Raw genomic sequence first — 18,740 nt, forward strand, 5'->3', positions numbered from 1 at the left:
TTTTACTTTGGCTTTCTTGTGGGGTTAAAACCACCCAGGTCCTGTGGAAGAACAGCCAGTGCTCTTAACCCAAGCCATCTTGCTAGTCTTTTAGATTATTGACTGAGACAGGATTTTGCTTCAGTGCTCAGGGTTGACATTAATTTGAATTCCTCCTGCCTCTGGTCTTCCTCAGCAGTGAGAGGCGTGCACAGTATGCAGGATTACTCCATCAAGGACTTGCAACCACAAAGCAGAGTTTGTAGTTTACCAACTGCTCTTTACTCAAGTGGAGGGAACCAACGTTTCCCATCTCTATAGATGATGCTACTTGGGATTATACAGTCCTCCATGTAGTCATGCCCGCTTACATCTTTGTCAAGACGCTTGCTTTTAAGACCAATGCATCTTCCTTGAGTTCACATGTAAGGAAACCATGTAAGGCGTGAGACAGTCTTGGCAGGGGTTAGTTCTTAGTGACCCTGCTGGCTTTTCCCTCCACTACAGGAAGCCACTTGGGAGGCACCAGGCAGGCTCCATTGTGTGAGCGGATTCAAGCTCCACTCTCATTGTACAGTATTTCCTTTTTGGGGTGGCTTAGTATTTTTTAGACCCCAAAGCTAGGTACACACAAATGTCTCAAGATGGTGTGTCCCAAGGATTTCCAGTTGGGAAAATTTCTTGATGCCCAAAGATGAAGCCTTTACAATGGACCTCAGGGAGAAATGGGAGAAAGGGATGCTCTTCCCACCCGACCTGAGCACATCTTCTGTTCTAGAAACCAGTGATGATGGAGGCACAGGTCTCTGACCTAGCTTGCTGGGTGATAACCCAGCCAGCCCAGGACTGGCGAACAGGTAATACTTGGGGCTCCAGGGTGTAAAGTAGGACTCTATTGTTCTAGGAGACATACAAAAATCAATATGCATTGCTCTTGCTCTCCAGGCTGTGTTTTAGTCCAAAAAAAAAAAAAAAAGGGGGGGGGTTATATGACCCCCAAAAGATTAAAAACCACCAAGAGTGATTTTTTTTTCCTGAGCAGTCTGACCACTTCAGTCATGTCACAACCTGGAGGACAACAGACAGCCTCATCAGCTCTGATCTCGGAAAGCTTTATCTGCTTGTCCATGTAACCAACTCCATAAAAAATGTCACCTAATGGTCCAAGGCTAGATCCTTTCTTTAGTTTTTGAGTGGGCAGGCCCAGCTAACAAGATAATTAAGAACCTCGAACCCCAACGGTGATAGGTGTGTGTCAAGTGTACCTCCCACAGAACGAGACACTTCTGATGGTGAGGGTTTATAAAGGCAGCTGCATCTGGGGTAGACAGACTTTGGGTAAATACAAAGGCTTCTCTTTGGGGAAACCATGTAAGGCGTGAGACAGTCTTGGCAGGGGTTAGTTCTTAGTGACCCTGCTGGCTTTTCCCTCCACTACAGGAAGCCACTTGGGAGGCACCAGGCAGGCTCCATTGTGTGAGCGGATTCAAGCTGCACTCTCATCTGTCAGTTGGATCACAGCCTCCTTCCATCGAAGGTCAGGGTGAAGGCCTGGTGAGCTGAGACTGAGGTGAGAGCTGTCATGGGTTGTGTGGCACAGCTTTATGGCCTCTGGAAGTTCATGTGTGTCGAATCTGGCAGTGTCTTCTGTAAGCTCTAGTGTGGCCATACTTCTGAAGGAGCTTCTGGGCCTGTTGCTGCATCTCAGGGTTCACAGCACCAGGACACTGGGACCCGATGTGAAGTAAGACGAGACAGCACTCCAGCACATCTGGAAAGGGCCAGGCCTATACAAATGACAGGACAAGTGTCTGAGAGGTGCACACTGACCATTCTGTGGAGACAGGGATGAAACTGGCATGTCTGGGGGCATATCCACATACCACTGTTCCCAGTACTATGCCACAGCCCAATGCTCCCCCTCCCCCAGTGCTGGGCACAGGCTCTCATCTAACACCTGAGTTGAATGTGTTACCCCTCAACCATATGTAAGTCTCGTTTGGTTTTCCCCAAGACTGCGCTGAAGCCTTCTGTGTGGTTAGTATTGCTACTTCACACATCAGTTTAGGAAGCTGAGGTAGACTAGAGCCTTATTTTCCCTTTTTTTTCTAAATAGTCTTTCTGTCTAGCTTTTGTAGCCCTGACTGTCCCGGAACCCAACAGAGATCCACCCACCTCTGTCTCCCAAGTGCTGCGATTAAAGGTGTAGCCCAGCACACCTAGCTCTTGTGTCCTAGAATCGTAAATACATGCAATGGCAGTAGATGTAGATGACCTGGGTTTGTGGCAAAGCTTCTCCAAACCCCTTACCTTTACACTCTCTGGAAACTCAGCTATTCTCTCGTTTGCCTCTGTGAGCCTTCTGGTTAATTCAGGGAGAGACACCGGTGCATTTCTTTCTTCTCTGCTTAAAGTAACAATAAACTGAAGTCACATATGGCGGTCACCTCACTTTTTACCCCAGATGTTTCAATTAAAAAAACAAAAAACAAAAAACTTGGGGGCTGGAGAGATGTGGCTCAGTGATTAAGAGCACTGGGTTCAAATTCCAGTACACGTATGGCAGCTCACAGCTGTCTTAACTGCAGAATCTGACACCCTCACACAGACATATATGCAGGCAAAATACCAATGCATATGAAATAAAAATAAAATCTTTTTATTGTATGTATATCTATGCAGTCATGGTTGCACTTGCTTGCAACGGCATGCATGTATGGAGGTCAGAGGACGACGAGTTGGGAAATGGTTCGCTCTCTCCATATGGAGGATTAAGTTCATCAGGCTTGGTGGCAAGTGCCTTTACCCACAGAGCAACTGGCCCTGCGCTCATGTTTTCATTACAGTAAAAACAGTTAAACCATTTCAAGCACCTAAAACATACCTCCATTCACCACGGTGTGCAACTGTCACTACCACCCACTACTAGAGCTTTTTCTTTTTGGGAAGGGCTTAAGGGAGGGTCAGTGTCTCATTGTGTGACCCTGGCTGGCCTGGCACTTCATCTGTAAAGCAGATTAGCCCGAGTTCTGGAATTAGAGGCATCCACTACCACACCTGCTCAGGACCCAGGCTCTTGTGAGACTGGGACTTGCCCTGCCGTGGTGATGCTCGTCTCTACTCACTGCTTCCAGGCCGTCCACACTTCTTGTACCATGGAATCATTGTTAGGCTATCTACCTTATACTATACGCCATGATTTATTTCCACTGAGTGAAACATACTGGGCGGCTTCCCCACTTCAGTGCTATTATGTACAGTGCTACAGATGCTTACACACAAAGAGTGGGATTTCAACTATTTCATTATCCCTGTATTTATTTAGATAGTATTTTCTGTGTAGCCCAGAGTGGTTTCAGACTTGGAGTCCTGTTTGAAGTCTTTAGACATAGGAGTCGAATGGCAAAGAGTCTCCCTTTCTAAGTCCCAAGGACTGCTACAGTGTTCCTCTCACCATGCTGCATGCTGCAGCAGCCATAGCACACTGGGATGAGTGCTATTTCACTGCAGTTCCAGTTTAGCTTCTAAAGGCAGGATGTCATGAGGCTGGCTCTGAACTGCACTATGCAACCTTACACTCTTGATCTTCTTGCTACCTTGATCCTACCCCACCAGTACTGGGATTACAGGCATGTACCACCATGCCCATTTTTTTTTGGTGTGGCGCTGGTGATGGAATCCAAGGCTTTCTGCATGCTGGGGGCAGCCTCTCTTTATTCAACTTAAACTGTGTCTGGCGAGTGACAGTGACAGTGACTGTCTTCCTGGGTTCACTGGTCATCTGTCTGTTCTTTCCTGTATTTCCTCAGTACTTTTTCGAATTCAGCCACTTGTTATGCCCGAGTATCTCCAACTCATACATACATAGATCAAGAGAAAGCAACAAAATTGGATGAGATACACACCTACGAAGATGTAGTTTGCCACTTTACTACTTGAGAGACAGACCATAGGGCTTTAGAGGAAAAAGACAGGAACAGCATCCTGTGAGCAAAGGTAAGAGCCAATCTGAGGCTTTACAGCATTTGTCTGTAAAAGCAAACTTGGCTGGGCATGGTGGTTCCCATCTATAATCCCAGCACTTGAGAGGCTGAGATAGAAAGAAGGCTGCTACAGGGAAAGATCTTGTCTTATACATAAATACAAAGCAAACCTCATCTGCCTACAGCTGGCTGGGATCTCTAAGTTACACATCAGACAATTTTCTAATTCCTCTGGAGACAGTCCCACATTTCCTAGGTGGCCACAGACTCAGTGTGACCTTGAACTACTGCTGAAGCTCTTGCCTCTAACTCTGGAGTCTGGGATTACAGGCATGGAGTTTGGGATTACAGGCATGGAGTTCTTCAGTTTTGAAGATACATTGTTTATATGTGTGCATGTCTCTGACTGGGTATGTGCGCATAGCAGCAGTATCCATGGAAGTCAGAAAAGGGTGTTGGATTTTGGAGCTAACATTACAGGCAGTTGTGAGCCCCCCATGTGGTGCTGGGAACTGAACTCAGGTCTTCTGAAGAAGCAGGAAACCAACTATAATCTGTCTCTCCAACCCCTTAAGTTTTTAAAGTCAATATAACCTCTGTAGATTTACTGAACTTAATGGTATTTTAGATTCTAGCCCCGGGAGTGTAGTCAGGATAAAGGGTAGTGAAGCATAGTGGCGCAGCCCTCTGACCTCAGCAGTGCTGCTGCTGTCGTAATCTGTACGGCACCAAGAGGCTCTACAGAGGAATCAGCTGCCCGGCCCAGAGGCCTAGTCAGTGATGTCATGTACTTATCTGGACAACATGTAATTGTGGTTCCAGGTCTAAACTTACGTTGGGCTCGGAGGTTGGGAAGGGGCCCGCTCTGCTTGCTGGCTGGGTTCATCTCTGTTGGGGCCGTTGGCTGTGGCCTTGCAGAGCTGACTCTTTTGGTGCTGGCGGATCATCTCTGCCAGCGTCTCTTGGACTTCAGCAACAGTCCTCTGGGAGGTCTGTAGGCTGGCATGCCTCTCTGAGAAGAGCTCCTTGCAGGCACTCAGCAAACGTTCACTCTCCGCACTGAGCCTCAGGCCTGGGCCTAGAGGCTGCTCCATGTCTTCAGCACTGGCACTGTCCCCTGGCTTGCTCTGTTTATCAGAGACTGTGCTTTCAGCCGACCACACCCAGATGCTTGATTCTGAGCCAGGCCCACAGAGTGACCACCAGACTTCATACAGTTGCCCATAAATGAAAAAGGCCTCTAAGCTTTTGAAAGCCGCCATGGTAGGAGATAGGTCACCTAGTTTGTCTCGTAGGTGGTCACAGCCTAGAAGAAAAGGACCTTGGGATATGATATGCATTTCTTTAGAAACCTGGCTTCTCACCCTTATGTTCTATAACCCCAAATAAAGGGACACCCTTTTGTCCAAAGTCAAAGGAACTAATCGTTTCCTTTCCCGCCTTGGGACAATGCCATCACTGCCACAGATGGCAACACTCAGCACTGTCTCACTAAGAACTCAGGGGCTGCACTGCTGGGGTTGGGGTGTGAACCATAACTGTGCTCTGAAAATTGAGATTAATTGCAGGGACTAATTACAAAGTGAAGGAACACTGAGCTCCATGCACCTGTCATCCCCCCAACCCCCGTCCCCACCTAGGATTCCCCCTATCCTCCTGTGGTGGTAGTTGTGAGTTGAACAGGATCTCATATAGCCCAGGCTGGACTTAAACTTACCATGTAGACAAAGGTTACTCTGAAGTGCTGATCTAACTCCCTCCCCCGACCCTTCACCATTCTGGGACGATAGGGTGCATGCACCCCATGCCATCCATTTCTTTACCTCTCCAACTGAGCTTTAAAAGAGTGAGCGGGGCCAGGCAAAGAACCCAGTAAACACTTTGGCTTTGTTTTTGTCTCACATTGAAACCTCGGGAAACATGAAAATCCCTACGCAGCTCAGAATTTGTGGTGATCCTCCTGCCACAGCATCATCGCCTTTAAAGATTTTGCCACTCCCAGTCCAGTACTATTTGAGGTGGTGATGTTGTGCTATAATGGGAGGACATCAGGCAGGGGTAGAGGTAGGAGTGTGTGTGTGTGTGTGTGTGTGTGTGTGTGTGTGTGTGTGTGTGTGCGTTACTTACCGCCTGGGAGAAAGGCTGAGTAGATTTCTTGCATGAGGGTGAAATTCCCTGAGGTGTAGCTCCGAACCACAGCCTGCAGCAGTGCAGGGACAGCCTCCTCCCAGGAAGCAGCCTGCTGGCTCAGCATTGCTAAGGTTAGGTCATGGCAGACATGAAGCAGCAGCTGGAAAGAGACCAGAATCTCATTCACCTGCTAATGCCCTCCTGTGGCAGAGACTGCAAAAGCTTGGTTCCATGGCTAGAAAATGCACTAGAAACCAATCACACATCTCCCTCTGGAAAGCCTTTATCTCCTACCCATCATCCACTGTCTGCTGGTAAAGTCTGAGCATGCTGAAGAAATCTACTGACAGCTGCACTTACTAAAATCAAAAGTGAAGGCACATGGAGGTCAGAGGTACAGTGTCAAGGTGTCTTTCCCCATCCCTCTCCATTTTATTTTTGGTTTGTTTTTTTAAGACAGGGTTTCTCTGTGTAGCCCTGACTGTCCTGGAACTCTATAGATTCGGCTGTCCTCAAACTCCGAGATCTGCCTACCTCTTTGTCCAGAATACTGGGATTAAAGGCATGTTGTGGCATAAGCCATCACTACCACCTGGCTCCATTTTATCTTTTGAGGCAGGATTCTCTCTGAACCACAAGCTCACTGATTTGGCTAGACTGGCGTAAGAGCCAGCCCTTGGGCTCGACCTGCTTCTCTAGGGCTGGAACACAGGTGTAAGCTGCCCTGTTAGGGATTAAACACAGGTCTCACTCAAAGCAGCTCACCTAACTGAGGGCACCATCTGTCTAGTCCTTGGGGTATGCAGGTTGAAACATTCTGACAAGTTTAGAGCTTCCACCAAAAGGCAGGCACAGAACCTCTGTCAGTGCAAACCATTTCAGCAGCACCGTTCAGTGACTCTCCCTTCACACTCCTTACAGTTTCTTTTTGTGCCTTTTGGTATTTCTCCCTAGAATCCATGTAATAGAGTCAGTTTCAGTCTATTGGGACTGTTAGAATACTTCTGGGGCTTGCTGATAATATGCACCACAAGTCTGTTCTTCTGTCACCTGTCTGTCCAGTTTGGCTGTTGTGGACAAAACATGTGCAAGTGTTTATATGCAGGGCTCTAAGTGGCCTCTTGATTTCATTTCCGCTATGAACCACCGGGTCACTGGGCTGCCTGGGCAGGAGTATGGATCTTTTTAAGAAACTGCAAAGCGGGGCTGGGGATTTAGCTCAGTGGTAGAGCGCTTACCTAGGAAGCACAAGGCCCTGGGTTCGGTCCCCAGCTCCGAAAAAAAAAAAAAAAAAAAAAAAAAAAAAGAAACTGCAAAGCTGTTCCTATTTTGTATCCATTTGAAGAAGTCTCCTTACTCAGGAGTACAATGTCTTTGGATTTAAAAATTAAAAAGTAGACAAACTGAGGTAAGTCCACAAGATGAACACAGTGGTATAGGGTATCAGCCTGACAGCTTTGCATGAGGATAGATGACTTTGGAGGCCGGTCCTCTCTCTGGTGAGTGGGTGTGTGTGGGCAAACAGTAGCTGAGGAGGAGAACAAGACTTCAACTTTATTGAAGGTAGTAGTTTGCCTGCATGCATGTCTGTTCATTATGCGTGTGCCTGGCACCCATGCAGGCCAGAAGAGAGTGTTGGGCCCCCTAGAACTGGAATTATAGATGGTTGTTAGCTGTGAATGAGTGCTGATAACCCAACCTGGGTCTTCTATAAGAGCAGCCAGTGCTCTAAACCACTGAGCCATCACTTTAGCCCCAAACTTTCTTGTATTTTAAAATTAAACAAATAGAGTCCCAAATGAATAGACAGCTCAAGGCTTTCATCTGTGGGGTTGTCACAAGGCCTTGGCTGCCTTCTTTTTTGAGGTGCAAATTATTCTATGATTTTCCTAGAGATGAAGAATCCTACACGGCTCCTGATAAGGTTGGGGAAGTGTCGAACCTGTCTGAAGGGAGTGTTACTTGTTGCTGATGGGTACTTGACATCCTGTAGCTTCTGCAAGGCGGCCCGACACTGCTCCGGGGTGTCCACACTGAAGGCGCTGCGCCACACACCAGTTACTCTCTGCACCAAGGTTCCCTCAGAACCAGTGGCCCACTGGTGGTAAATGGAAGAGGGGCCTCTGACCTCTGGAGGCTGTTTTTCCTCCAGGTGCCGGCATAGAAGCTCAAGGAGGCAGAACACCAGTCTCTGGCCCTGGGATACAACAACAAAGAGGCGTGACATGGGAAACCATGACACAGCTTGTAAGAATTCTTCATGGGATGCCCACTGAGTTTACAATCTGTACATGGTGTACCCAAGCCTGCTGCTCCACTGGAGTCATACAAAGGGGAAACACAGCAGCCCTGCAGGTGCCACTGCAGTCCAGGAAACTGTTTCTAACACAGGATCCTAATGACACCCAGTCTCTATCCTGGAAGTCACATTCGGGTCTAACCCCCAGCCCTATACCATCAGGCTCTCCCAGCCCGACAGTGCAGTGGTGTTGGAACATACAAGCTTGGCAGACTAAGGAGCTGGGCAAGCACAGGCCATGCCCTAAAGCTCCAGAAAACCATTTCTCGTTGCTGTAAGATGGCCGGTGCCCACTTGCTGCGCTCTTCAGTTAGGCCTAGAACGGCACTGGCCTCCAGTCAAAATGCTCTCACCAGGTGGGAAGGCTAGGGGCTGCTTTAGTTTTCACTTTGTCAAGGCTGCTGCACGGGGAAAATCAGATTTGAAAGAGCTACTGGGAAAGCCTGTTCTTAGCTATGGGCAAATGACGTGCTGTAACTCATGCTCCTGTGGCACTGCCTTCCGGTCCCACAGGAAGCTAACCACCTATACACCCCCTATGACTCTAAATACTCGGCTGGGCACTGCATTAGGACTCATTCCTACACTCAGGAAACAGGGGCATAAAAACTCCATGTCAGAACTGGCTTTGTAGTTCACGCCTGGAAAGCCAACCCCAGAGCAGCTGAGGCAGTAAGATTTTGAGTTTGAGGCCATCCTGACTGTATAATACATTTATGGTAAGCCTGGCCTACAGACTAGACCTCAGTTCTCAGGTGTCAGACAACTCAATGGTGGCAGTGGAGTCTGAACATGTCAGTGAAACCTGATGCTTGCAGAACTTGTAGGGCTTGCTAACTCATTAAACTGCCATTATTATCTGAAGTGCTGGGGATGGAAACCTGGCTACCCTTGGCAGGGCAATGTGATATCCCTAGGTACATCCCAGCCCGAGTCATTTAGATGCCTGTTACCCACCATAATCTTCCAGTCAGAGGTCAACCACTCTCCCTGCAGGGAGACAATGCTAATGCAGGAAGCCTGGGCTGGGCAGACGATTTGTACAAACTTGTGAACAGTGGGCTAGCCCTTACCCCAAACACGGTAACTAGCAAGCTGTAGAATTTTGGTGGGACAGAAAAGCCACTATGGCTTTCGGACATTTCTTGAATTGGAAGTTTGTCTACTGGGGACTAGTTTGGGCAGAGAATGACCCAGGGCCCCTCCTACCCTCAGACTCCAGAGACTGACCTGCAGGCTTTCATGCAGTCCCAAGGCTTCCTGTGCACCCACCCAGTTCTTCAGCAGAAGCAGCTCTTGGGCGCACCTAAGAGCCAGGGAAGCAGCCAGCTCACTCTCTCCTGCTATGGCAGCCAGCTCTGCAGCTGTTCTAAGAGAGGCTGCATCTCCCTTTCTGGCTAGGACTTTGGCTGCATCATAGGCGGAAGTGGCTCCTAAGTAGCTGTGGCAAGAATGAAAGAAACCCAATCACCAGCCATAATTGCCTTCCCACACCCCAGAGCCTCCCATGTTCATGTGACTGCCTTCTGGTGGCCCTGCTGTCTGTCGTGAGGCCACGATGGCCACATGCTGTTGACTTGTGTGCTGTGAAACTCCATAGGAGCAGACTGGTCCAAACAGGACTCACCCCGTAATCTGATCATCTGATCATCCGATCACCTGATCAATGGAAACAGGAGTGATTTTCACGTTTGCCACTGAGCTCTAGCATGTAACCGTGGTGCACGAAGTTGGGCTGAACTGTGTCTCCCTTTTACATTTCTCGTCACAGTACCTGTTTCAACACTCAAGTCTTTTATTCTGTTGTGTCTTGGCAGATACTAAGTTGGCCTTGACCTCTCGCTGCTTACCACTTGGCTGCAATTGCATAGTGGCCATCTCTCTCCAGGATGGACCCCCAGCTGAGGTACAGGTCCTTCAGAACAGGGTCCTCAGGGCGCAGCCGAGCCTTGGCAACTGCAATAGCTTCTCTGTAGAAAAATAAGCATGTTAGCCAATCTTTAAGGGCTCTCCCACAATTGTTCCAACAACCAGTAAAAACAGTAAGTGCCCTGATGAGGTAGTCAAATAATCTCATTGATTTAATCTCATCAAAATTTAGCCCTCACCATCACGAAGTGGCAAGAATGTTTTCTTTTTTCTTTTTGGCATTATTCTCAACCATGTCAGTCACCTCTGGGAAAACCTAAGAGTGCTTTTTACTTTTAATATTTGAGCGTGTGTGCAGTGCATTCGAGTGGATGTACCTGTGCCTGTGTGCACACACACAAACACATGGAGGTCACAGAGGATGCCAGGGTATCCTCTTCTATCACTCTTCGCCTTCCTCCCCTGTCTGTCTGTGGGCAGAGGTCAGACAACCTGCAGGAGTTGGTTCTGTAAGGCTTTCCACAGCATGGGTCCACAGGCTGGGCAGCCAGAGGGAGCCCTTACCCGCTGCCTCCTCACTTCTTTAAGACAGGCTCTGCCACTGAAACAGTGAGGCTGCCTGGTCAGTGAGCTCCTGCTGGGATGCTCTTATGCTCACCTGCTGACACTGGGGTCACAGGCACAGGCACCCATACCCAGCTTTTCACTGGGTGCTGGGAACCGAATGTCTCCTGCCTGCCAAACATTCTTCTTCTTCTTCTTTTTTTTTTAAAAAGATTTAATTGATGTGAGTACACTGTAGCTATTTTCAGACACACCAGAAAAGGGTATCAGATCTCATTACAGATGGTTGGGAGCCACATGTGGTTGCATGGGAACTGAACTCAGGACCTTGGGAAGAGCAGTCAGTACTCTTAACTGCTGAGCCATCTCCAGTCCAAAGCAGACATTCAGCCGTAGCTAGCTGCTTTGTTCATGAAACCTCATTTGTCAGAAAGCACCCCCAGGCTCAGTGCGAACAGACAGATCTTGGTGTTTCAGGCTGGCTGGCCAGGTCTACTGAGTGAATTTCAGAATGGCTGAGCTAAGGTGAAACTCTGCCTCAAAAACTGAATAAAACTAACAGATAAGTTAGCTATTTTAGCCTTGGGTATTTTATAGATATTTTCTCAAAAATGAAGAGAGTAAAGCATGTCATTTTATGTTGCTAGTGATAGTTTACATCTTCCTGGAAAATGAAATTTTTGGAAAACTTGTGACTGCCATTGGGGACTCAAGAGCATTCCAAAGTTGAAAACTTTTCCAAGGAAAATGATCCAAGACTAAGAGGTGTGGCATTTTTGGTACTTCAAACCAAGCATCTCAGTATGCAGTAGGTAGGTATCTGTGGCAAACAGAATCCAAGTCACCATGAGGCTGTAGGGTGAAAAAGCAATGTAAAGAGCATTTAAAACTACCTGGGGGCTGGGTGGTGGGTGCACGGTGGTGGCAGTGCACACCTTCAATCCCAGCACTCAGGAGAGAGAGACAGGCCCATCTCTGAAATTCTTGGGGCTTTTATTTCTAAGCACAACCCTTTAATCCAAAGACACAGCACCAGAGGAGAAAGCTGTTGAGACAGAGGTGGCCAGGGCTCTGCTTGTGGGTCTCTGCCATATTGGAAACTCTGAAAGGCCGAAAAAGGAAAACCACCAGGGAGTTGGAAACTAAATGATGCCCAGATCTTGCCGAGACTTGCTCACTAAATGAGGCCTGCCACAGAGAAATCAGAAGGTAGGAGACTCACAGCAGTCTACAGTATGGATTCTCTAAATCTGCTCTTCTGAAATAAGGGAAGGGTAAACAATCCCAGCATTCCAGAAGACAACATGGCTGCAGACTTGAGGCTAACACTGTTATACTTTTTCTCTATCTTCAAAAAGATGAAGGTGAAGCACAACAAAAAGTAGCATTCTTAAGGTAGCATTCTCTAAAAGAGAACAAAACCCAGACAAGATAAGCAAAAGGACCAGCTCACATGATCACATTACTGAAAATCAGTGACAAAGAAAAGCCCAAATAGAGAAAACCCTATCCTATCTTCTCATGCCGCAGACAACAAATACACCTGGCATGAAGTGTGCACCGGAAAACAAAGTCAGGAGTTCCAGGCTAGCCTGAAATACATTACATACATTAAATGCAGAAGCAGTCAGGAGTTCCAGGCTAGCCTGAAATACATTACATACATTAAATGCAGAAGCAGTCAGGAGTTCCAGGCTAGCCTGAAATACATTACATACATTAAATGCAGAAGCAGTCAGGAGTTCCAGGCTAGCCTGAAATACATTACATACATTAAATGCAGAAGCAGTCAGGAGTTCCAGGCTAGCCTGAAATACATTACATACATTAAATGCAGAAGCAAAGTTAAAGACAGTAGTGAGAAAGTCTGCAGTGTAGGGTCCTTTTATTTTGTTTTTTTTTTTTTTATTTTTTTTTTCTTTTCTTTTTTTCAGAGCTGGGGACCGAACCCAGGGCCTTGCGCTTGCTAGGCAAGCGCTCTACCACTGAGCTAAATCCCCAACCCCAATGCAGGGTCCTTTTAGGTCCTGGCTCCTCGAGGTGCTAGCTGTATGTGTGTATACCACATCTGACATTCCTCCCGGAGCTGTGCTAAGTGTGGACCACCACAACTTGAAACCATCTACAAGTTTAAACTTGGGAAAGATCTCTTAAGATGAAGTGAGGGGCTGGAGAGATGGCTCAGCAGCTAAGAGCATTGTCTATTCTTCCAGAGGACCTAGGTTAAATTCCCAACAACCAAATGGTGGATTATAGCTGTCAGTAACTCAAGTTCTAAAGTATTGGACACCCTCACACAAATTTACATGCAGGCAAAACACCAATGCATTTGAAATAAAAATAAATAAGTTTAAAAGAGACGAAGGTAAAATTATATGCTTTCATACACAAAAGTAGTTTTGAGAATTATCACCAGTAGAATATATTTTTAAAAACCAGAACTGGGGCTGGAAAAAAGGTTAAGAGCACTAACTGCTTTTCCAGAGGACCTGGGTTCAATTCCTAGCATCCACACAGAGGCTCACAATCACCTGTAACTCTAGCTCCAGGAGACAAATGGCACTGTGCAGTCTCTTCAAGCACCAGGCACCCTTGTGGTGCAGACAAATATAGGGACAAAACAAACGTCCACACACATTACAGTAAACAAACACATTTCATGTGGGCTGGAGAGATGGCTCAGCGGTTAAGAGCACTACCTGCTCTTCCAGAGGTCCTGAGTTCAAATCCCAGCACCCACATAGTGTTTCACAACCATCTGTAATGGGATCCGATGTCCTCTTCCGGTGTGTCTGAAAACAGTGAAAGTGTACCCAGATACATGAAATAAATAAATAAATCTTAAAAAAGCATTTCAGAAGATACGGCTAGGAAGTCAAAAACAGCTGTCTCTGACCTATAACTTTTTGGAAGCTGTGTTCCTGTGCATCCTACATACCCAGGTAATATTTATTTCTCAGGTCTGTAATGGGGTTGAAGACTAATAGTTATAGTCTCATGATTAAAGTCGTTCAGCATTTAGGAAGTTTTAAATCTATCTAAAAAGATATATATTTTTTTTTTTTTTGGTTCTTTTTTTCGGAGCTGGGGACCGAACCCAGGGCCTTGCGCTTCCTAGGTAAGCGCTCTACCACTGAGCTAAATCCCCAGCCCCCTAAAAAGATATTTTAAAGTTCATTATTGCACATTAGGATGGAATTAAGAGGGTTGGGGATTTGGCTCAGTGGTAGAGCGCCTGCCTAGCAAGTGCAAGGCCCTGGGTTCAGTCCCCAGCTCCGAAGGGAAAAAAAAAAAAAAGAAAACAAACGGAAGAAGCCAAAAAGAACAAGGAAGTGAACAATGTTCCTCCATGGCTACTGATTCAGTTCCTGCCTCCAGGTTCCTGCCTTGAGTTCCTGCCCTGACTTCCCTTGGCATTGACACTTACCCTTTCTTCCCCAAGTTGCTTTTGGTCACGGTGTTTATTACAGCAATAGAAATGCTAGGACAGTTATGTTGAATTCTTCTTAAATAAAAGTTGGAGAGAGGACCGAAGAAATCACTCAGCAGTCAGGCGCACTTACTGCTCTCCTGAACAAGACCCAAGGTTGGTTCCCAACATACCAACCCATAACCTCCTGGAATTTCAGCTCCAGGGGCATCCTGTGGCCTCTGTGGGCACCTTAGGCCATGTTTAAATACCCTTTACACACACATAAAGAAAATCTTTAAGGGAGCTCTTCTCGTGAGTCATCAAGACCCCAACTAGCTTGACGCTATTTTGTTCCCATTACTTGTCAACATTTTAGATCCCAGTATGTTGGATCCTGCCTGAGGCCCACGAGGCACAGACCTGTAGAGATGGTTTGACCTGAGAAGCTCCACAGCTTCGTACACTCTGTGGATGGATAGCAGGTAGGAGGCAGCCTTGACATACTGATCCTGGAAACACAGCTGCTTGGCAAAGGCTTCCACAGCCCACAGCCACACACTGTAGCCAGCTTAAAAAAAAAGAAAAAAAGAAATCAAGGGGGTGATCAAGGGGGTGTGGGTGCAGAAAAGGAGGTACACTTGATTTTAAAATGCCTTGTTTCAGTCACTGAGCAGGCAGAACACTCAGGTACGACTTCAAATAGCACTTTTGCTCCACTTCCCTCTGCACACTCATATTCTCAAACAGGAATTGTTTCTTTGACTCTGTCATTTAAGAGGTTCAGGGAAAGCGCCCGGGTGGGAGTAGACAATCACAATGAGACAGGGTGGCCATGGCTATGCACGCCTTCTGCTGAGGGTGCTGTGCAGAGTTTCTGGATGGGTTCATGACTGGTTTAAGTGTGGCTCACTTAGCTGTTCATCACAGCATCAACAGCTCCACCTCACAGCCATAAGAGATGTGCACACAATACTCTAAGGCATTTAGTCACAAGAAGACAAGCTTTTTTTTAATAATAATAAAAAAAATTCACCCTCTCCTCTACCTCTTCCTGTACAAGGGTGGTAGGATTCCTGGTACCAGCAAACTTCCCCTGTCCACTTCAGCTTTGCTGTGTTGGTGATATGACACTTTCTGTTGTCACTTCTCACCAGCTGTTTGCTCTTTTGAGACAGGGCCTCATTACGTACCTCCAGCGTGCCTGGAACCCATGGCGAGCTGCCTGCCTCTGCTTCCTCAGAGCAGGGACCCGTATGCAATACCATACCCAGCTGGTACCCAGCTTTTTACTACATCTCTAATGAATGCCAGTATTGGTGGTAGAGGGATGATGGTCTTATTTTAAGGATCTTAGGGGGACTTATTCTCCTTGCTTCCTTGAGCTGGACCATAATTCTTCATTTCCTAACCATAGTGTACTTCATCTGCCTTCATCACTTCACCAATCTTAGATTTCTCTTTGCCCAACTTAGTCTTTCACCTCTCACAGCACTTCTTAGAAAACTGCAAAGCCAACTAGGATGTCCAGTGTTTTCTTAGGAAGACATAGACAGACATCCTGCCCTTTGGTTTCTTGGGGTCACCTTTAGCCATCCTGACTGAATGGTTCATAGTTCAGCACAGGACATAGCCCGGCTCAGTGCTCCCAGGCTCACGCTAGCTGTCTCCGTGAACGCCACCTTTATTCTTCTTGTATACTCTGGAGCTCACTCATGGTAACTATACAAGGAAGGCTGCCTCAGTCTCTGGGTACCTGTAAGGGTTTCTATTCTGTCTACATGACTGGACAGGTTGTTTACTTATGGACACGGAGGTCCTTACAGTCTTTTGTTATGTCAATGAGTAAGAGCTGAGTTTATTTTCTATCATTAGAATTACTGGGTCAAAGGTTTTAAGCATTTTCAAATTTGTCATATATGGATCAATTGTCCATGGACACGTAGTTTCTCTCCATCAATGGCTTATGGGCTAGAGGCATCTTCAGAAACTAGGGACTGGTGGATATTAATTAAAAAACAGGTCAGTGTCCCTGGATAGACAGACTGACTAGTGCTGATGTGTGGAGTCATCTAATTGCCATGAGCTGCTAGAAAGAGTAAGGCTTGGCTCAATCTGCCTCACTCGCAAGGCCAGCCTGTCCCGATTCTGGTCTCGGATGCTTGTCTCATCAAGCGGTCCCTTTTACCTACATCTGAACACTGCCATGCTGCTGACCAGGAGGCCCCTGCCACCACTGAGCGATGTGGGCTCTGGCTCCTTAGCCTCTAGAAACTATAAGCAAAAGGAAGCTCCTATTTTACAAAGTGTGAATAGCTCTTCTGTCTAGACTGTACACAATGTTCCATGTGTCCCCAGCCTTTGCCTCTACTGCAGGGTCAGCTTCTGTAGAGCCATCTGTTTGTGTGAGACCAAGCTTAAGGCAAGAGCTGCCAAGTCATCTTTCCTTGTTTTGGCCCTGAATTGGTGATTCCTCTGCCCCAGCCTTGAAGGTGTTGGCACTGCAGCTGTGCACCACCACAACACCACACAAGTGCCAAGGCATCTTTAATGGAGACGTCCTGGAGGAGACATACCTTTTTAAGTAGCACATACCTACTGGTGCCACGGCCACGAGACTGTCTGTGAGCTCGCCTCTCTCTGCTGCAGCCTGGAGAACGCCTTTCAGATCTCCCTTCCAGAGCATGAGCTGGTGAAAAAGCTCGGGGTGGCCACTTTCCAAGTGACCTTTCCCTGTTTAGAAGAGACAATGTTTGGAAGCTATGTTGACCTTTATAAAACAAGTCACATTGGAAGAGACGTATACGGTCAGCCACTTCCAGATCAGGATGCCACGCACTAAAATGACTTTTAAGGTTTAAGCTAGTGTGTTCTGAGAACTGAACTCAGGTCAGGGCTGCACTTTTACCTCATGAGCCACCCTCTGCTCCCTGGCTTTTTTTTTTAAGACAGGGTTTCTCTATGTCGTCTTGGCTGTCCTAGACTTTATAATGTAGACTAAGCTGGCCCTGAACTCAGAGATCCCCCTGCCTCTGCCTCCTAAGTGCTGGGATTAAAATTCTGTGCCCCACCACCGCGTGGCTTTTATTTTCAAAGACAAAGCCCCCTCATAGCTCAGGCTGCCCTAGAACGCAATGGATGGCCTCACTCTTGTGATGCTCCTGCTTTAGCCTCCAGAGTGCTTCAATTACAGGAAGGAACCATGGACCAAAACCAACACATACGAATGGGACTGGCACCCAGCTGTCATCAGTGGCCTTTATGTGCATCATATCTGTTAGTGGCTACTGTTTCGAGTCTGATGACCATATAAAAGACAGATGGGTGTAGCCCAGATGGCAACATGTTTGTAAACAGACCAAACTGAATGACATGGCAATGTTTGCACAGAGCCACGTGTCAAAATTAGGGACAGTGAGGATGGATGGCTAAGAAGACTGAATGGGACTCACCCTCTGTCTCCATCATCCTGTACAGAGCAGCCCTGTCTGTGAAAAGGCCCAAGTGAAATCGTTCCTCAAGGTCGGCAGACACATCTTCATGCAGTTCTGCTAATTTAAAATGGAAAAAGTCAACACAGGAAGTGCTAACATGGCTACTAATTTCTGGATACATGCTCAACACCTACACTCCGGCCCTCACGTCCTCCTTTACTGGAGACCTGCTAGTCACAGGAAGTTTAAAGTCTTTAAAACTCAGCCTGGGAAAAATCCAATGATTTCTGTTTTGTAGTTTGGGCTAACAAAGGCTTGAGAGAAAAGTGCTAAAAGATGGTTACAGATTCAGCATGTCTTAAAAATAATGTTTTAGGGGCCGGGGATTTAGCTCAGTGGTAGAGCGCTTACCTAGGAAGCGCAAGGCCCTGGGTTCGGTCCCCAGCTCCGAAAAAAAAAGAACCAAAAAAAAAAAAAAAAAAAAAAAATAATGTTTTAAAAAATAAATCGAGGGGTTGGGGATTTAGCTTAGTGGTAGAGCGCTTGCCTAGCAAGCGCAAGGCCCTGGGTTCAGTTTCTGCTCCGAAAAAAAGAAAAAAAAAAAATCGAAATTAACCAGTGTCCCAAGAATTCCTTAGAACCAGTGCTAAGCAGACAGGAGCAGGAGGGTTTCAAAAAACAAACAACCTTCCTGAGACCTATCAAAAAAGGATTCAATATTCACTCTCTATCCTTTAAATCATTCAATTATGTCTGCGTGTGACTCAACGGTGGAGGACTTGCCTAGCACATGAAGGCTCTGGGCTCCACCCAGAGTACCCACTCTATCTGAGAATAAAAAAAAAAACAAACAAACAAAAAAAAACAAACCTAATTTCCAATAAGTTTAACTACTGTTAATCAAGGATGCTCTAAGCTGCCTCAAAACTCAAAAAACAGGCCATACCTACAAAAAACAGGGGAGAAAACAGCAGCAGGCAGTGGAAAAGGAACAGGACTTCCTTTGGATTCTTTGAATTTTTATTGTGCTGTTTTTTTTAACACACTGAATTCAAAACAAAGTTGCTCAGACA

At 46.7% G+C, this 18,740-nt stretch overlaps 1 protein-coding gene across 10 annotated transcripts in view; it reads right to left on the bottom strand.

Annotated features, from left to right (window-relative positions):
• Window positions 1-1,163: 1,163 nt before the first annotated feature.
• Gemin5 (gem (nuclear organelle) associated protein 5) overlaps window positions 1,164-18,740 on the bottom strand; it is a 45,382-nt gene continuing 27,805 nt past the window's right edge. For 5 of the 10 annotated variants that reach the window (XM_006246398.4, XM_006246396.4, XM_006246401.5 and 2 more), the window contains 10 exons: window positions 17,686-17,784; window positions 16,829-16,966; window positions 14,657-14,804; window positions 10,242-10,361; window positions 9,622-9,832; window positions 8,035-8,289; window positions 6,090-6,252; window positions 4,797-5,268; window positions 2,290-2,386; window positions 1,267-1,766 (listed from right to left, as the gene is read on the bottom strand). In XM_006246398.4, the coding sequence (XP_006246460.1) occupies window positions 1,599-1,766; window positions 2,290-2,386; window positions 4,797-5,268; window positions 6,090-6,252; window positions 8,035-8,289; window positions 9,622-9,832; window positions 10,242-10,361; window positions 14,657-14,804; window positions 16,829-16,966; window positions 17,686-17,784 (1,871 nt within the window). In that variant the 3' untranslated portion in view covers window positions 1,267-1,598. Of the gene's footprint in view, window positions 1,767-2,289; window positions 2,387-4,796; window positions 5,269-6,089; window positions 6,253-8,034; window positions 8,290-9,621; window positions 9,833-10,241; window positions 10,362-14,656; window positions 14,805-16,828; window positions 16,967-17,685; window positions 17,785-18,740 lie in introns of all 10 variants that reach the window. The other 5 variants (XM_006246400.4, XM_006246397.4, NM_001172089.1 and 2 more) reach the window with 4 other exon arrangements.

The sequence above is a fragment of the Rattus norvegicus genome, chromosome 10 (assembly GCF_036323735.1).
Source record: "Rattus norvegicus strain BN/NHsdMcwi chromosome 10, GRCr8, whole genome shotgun sequence".
NCBI lineage: Eukaryota > Metazoa > Chordata > Mammalia > Rodentia > Muridae > Rattus > Rattus norvegicus.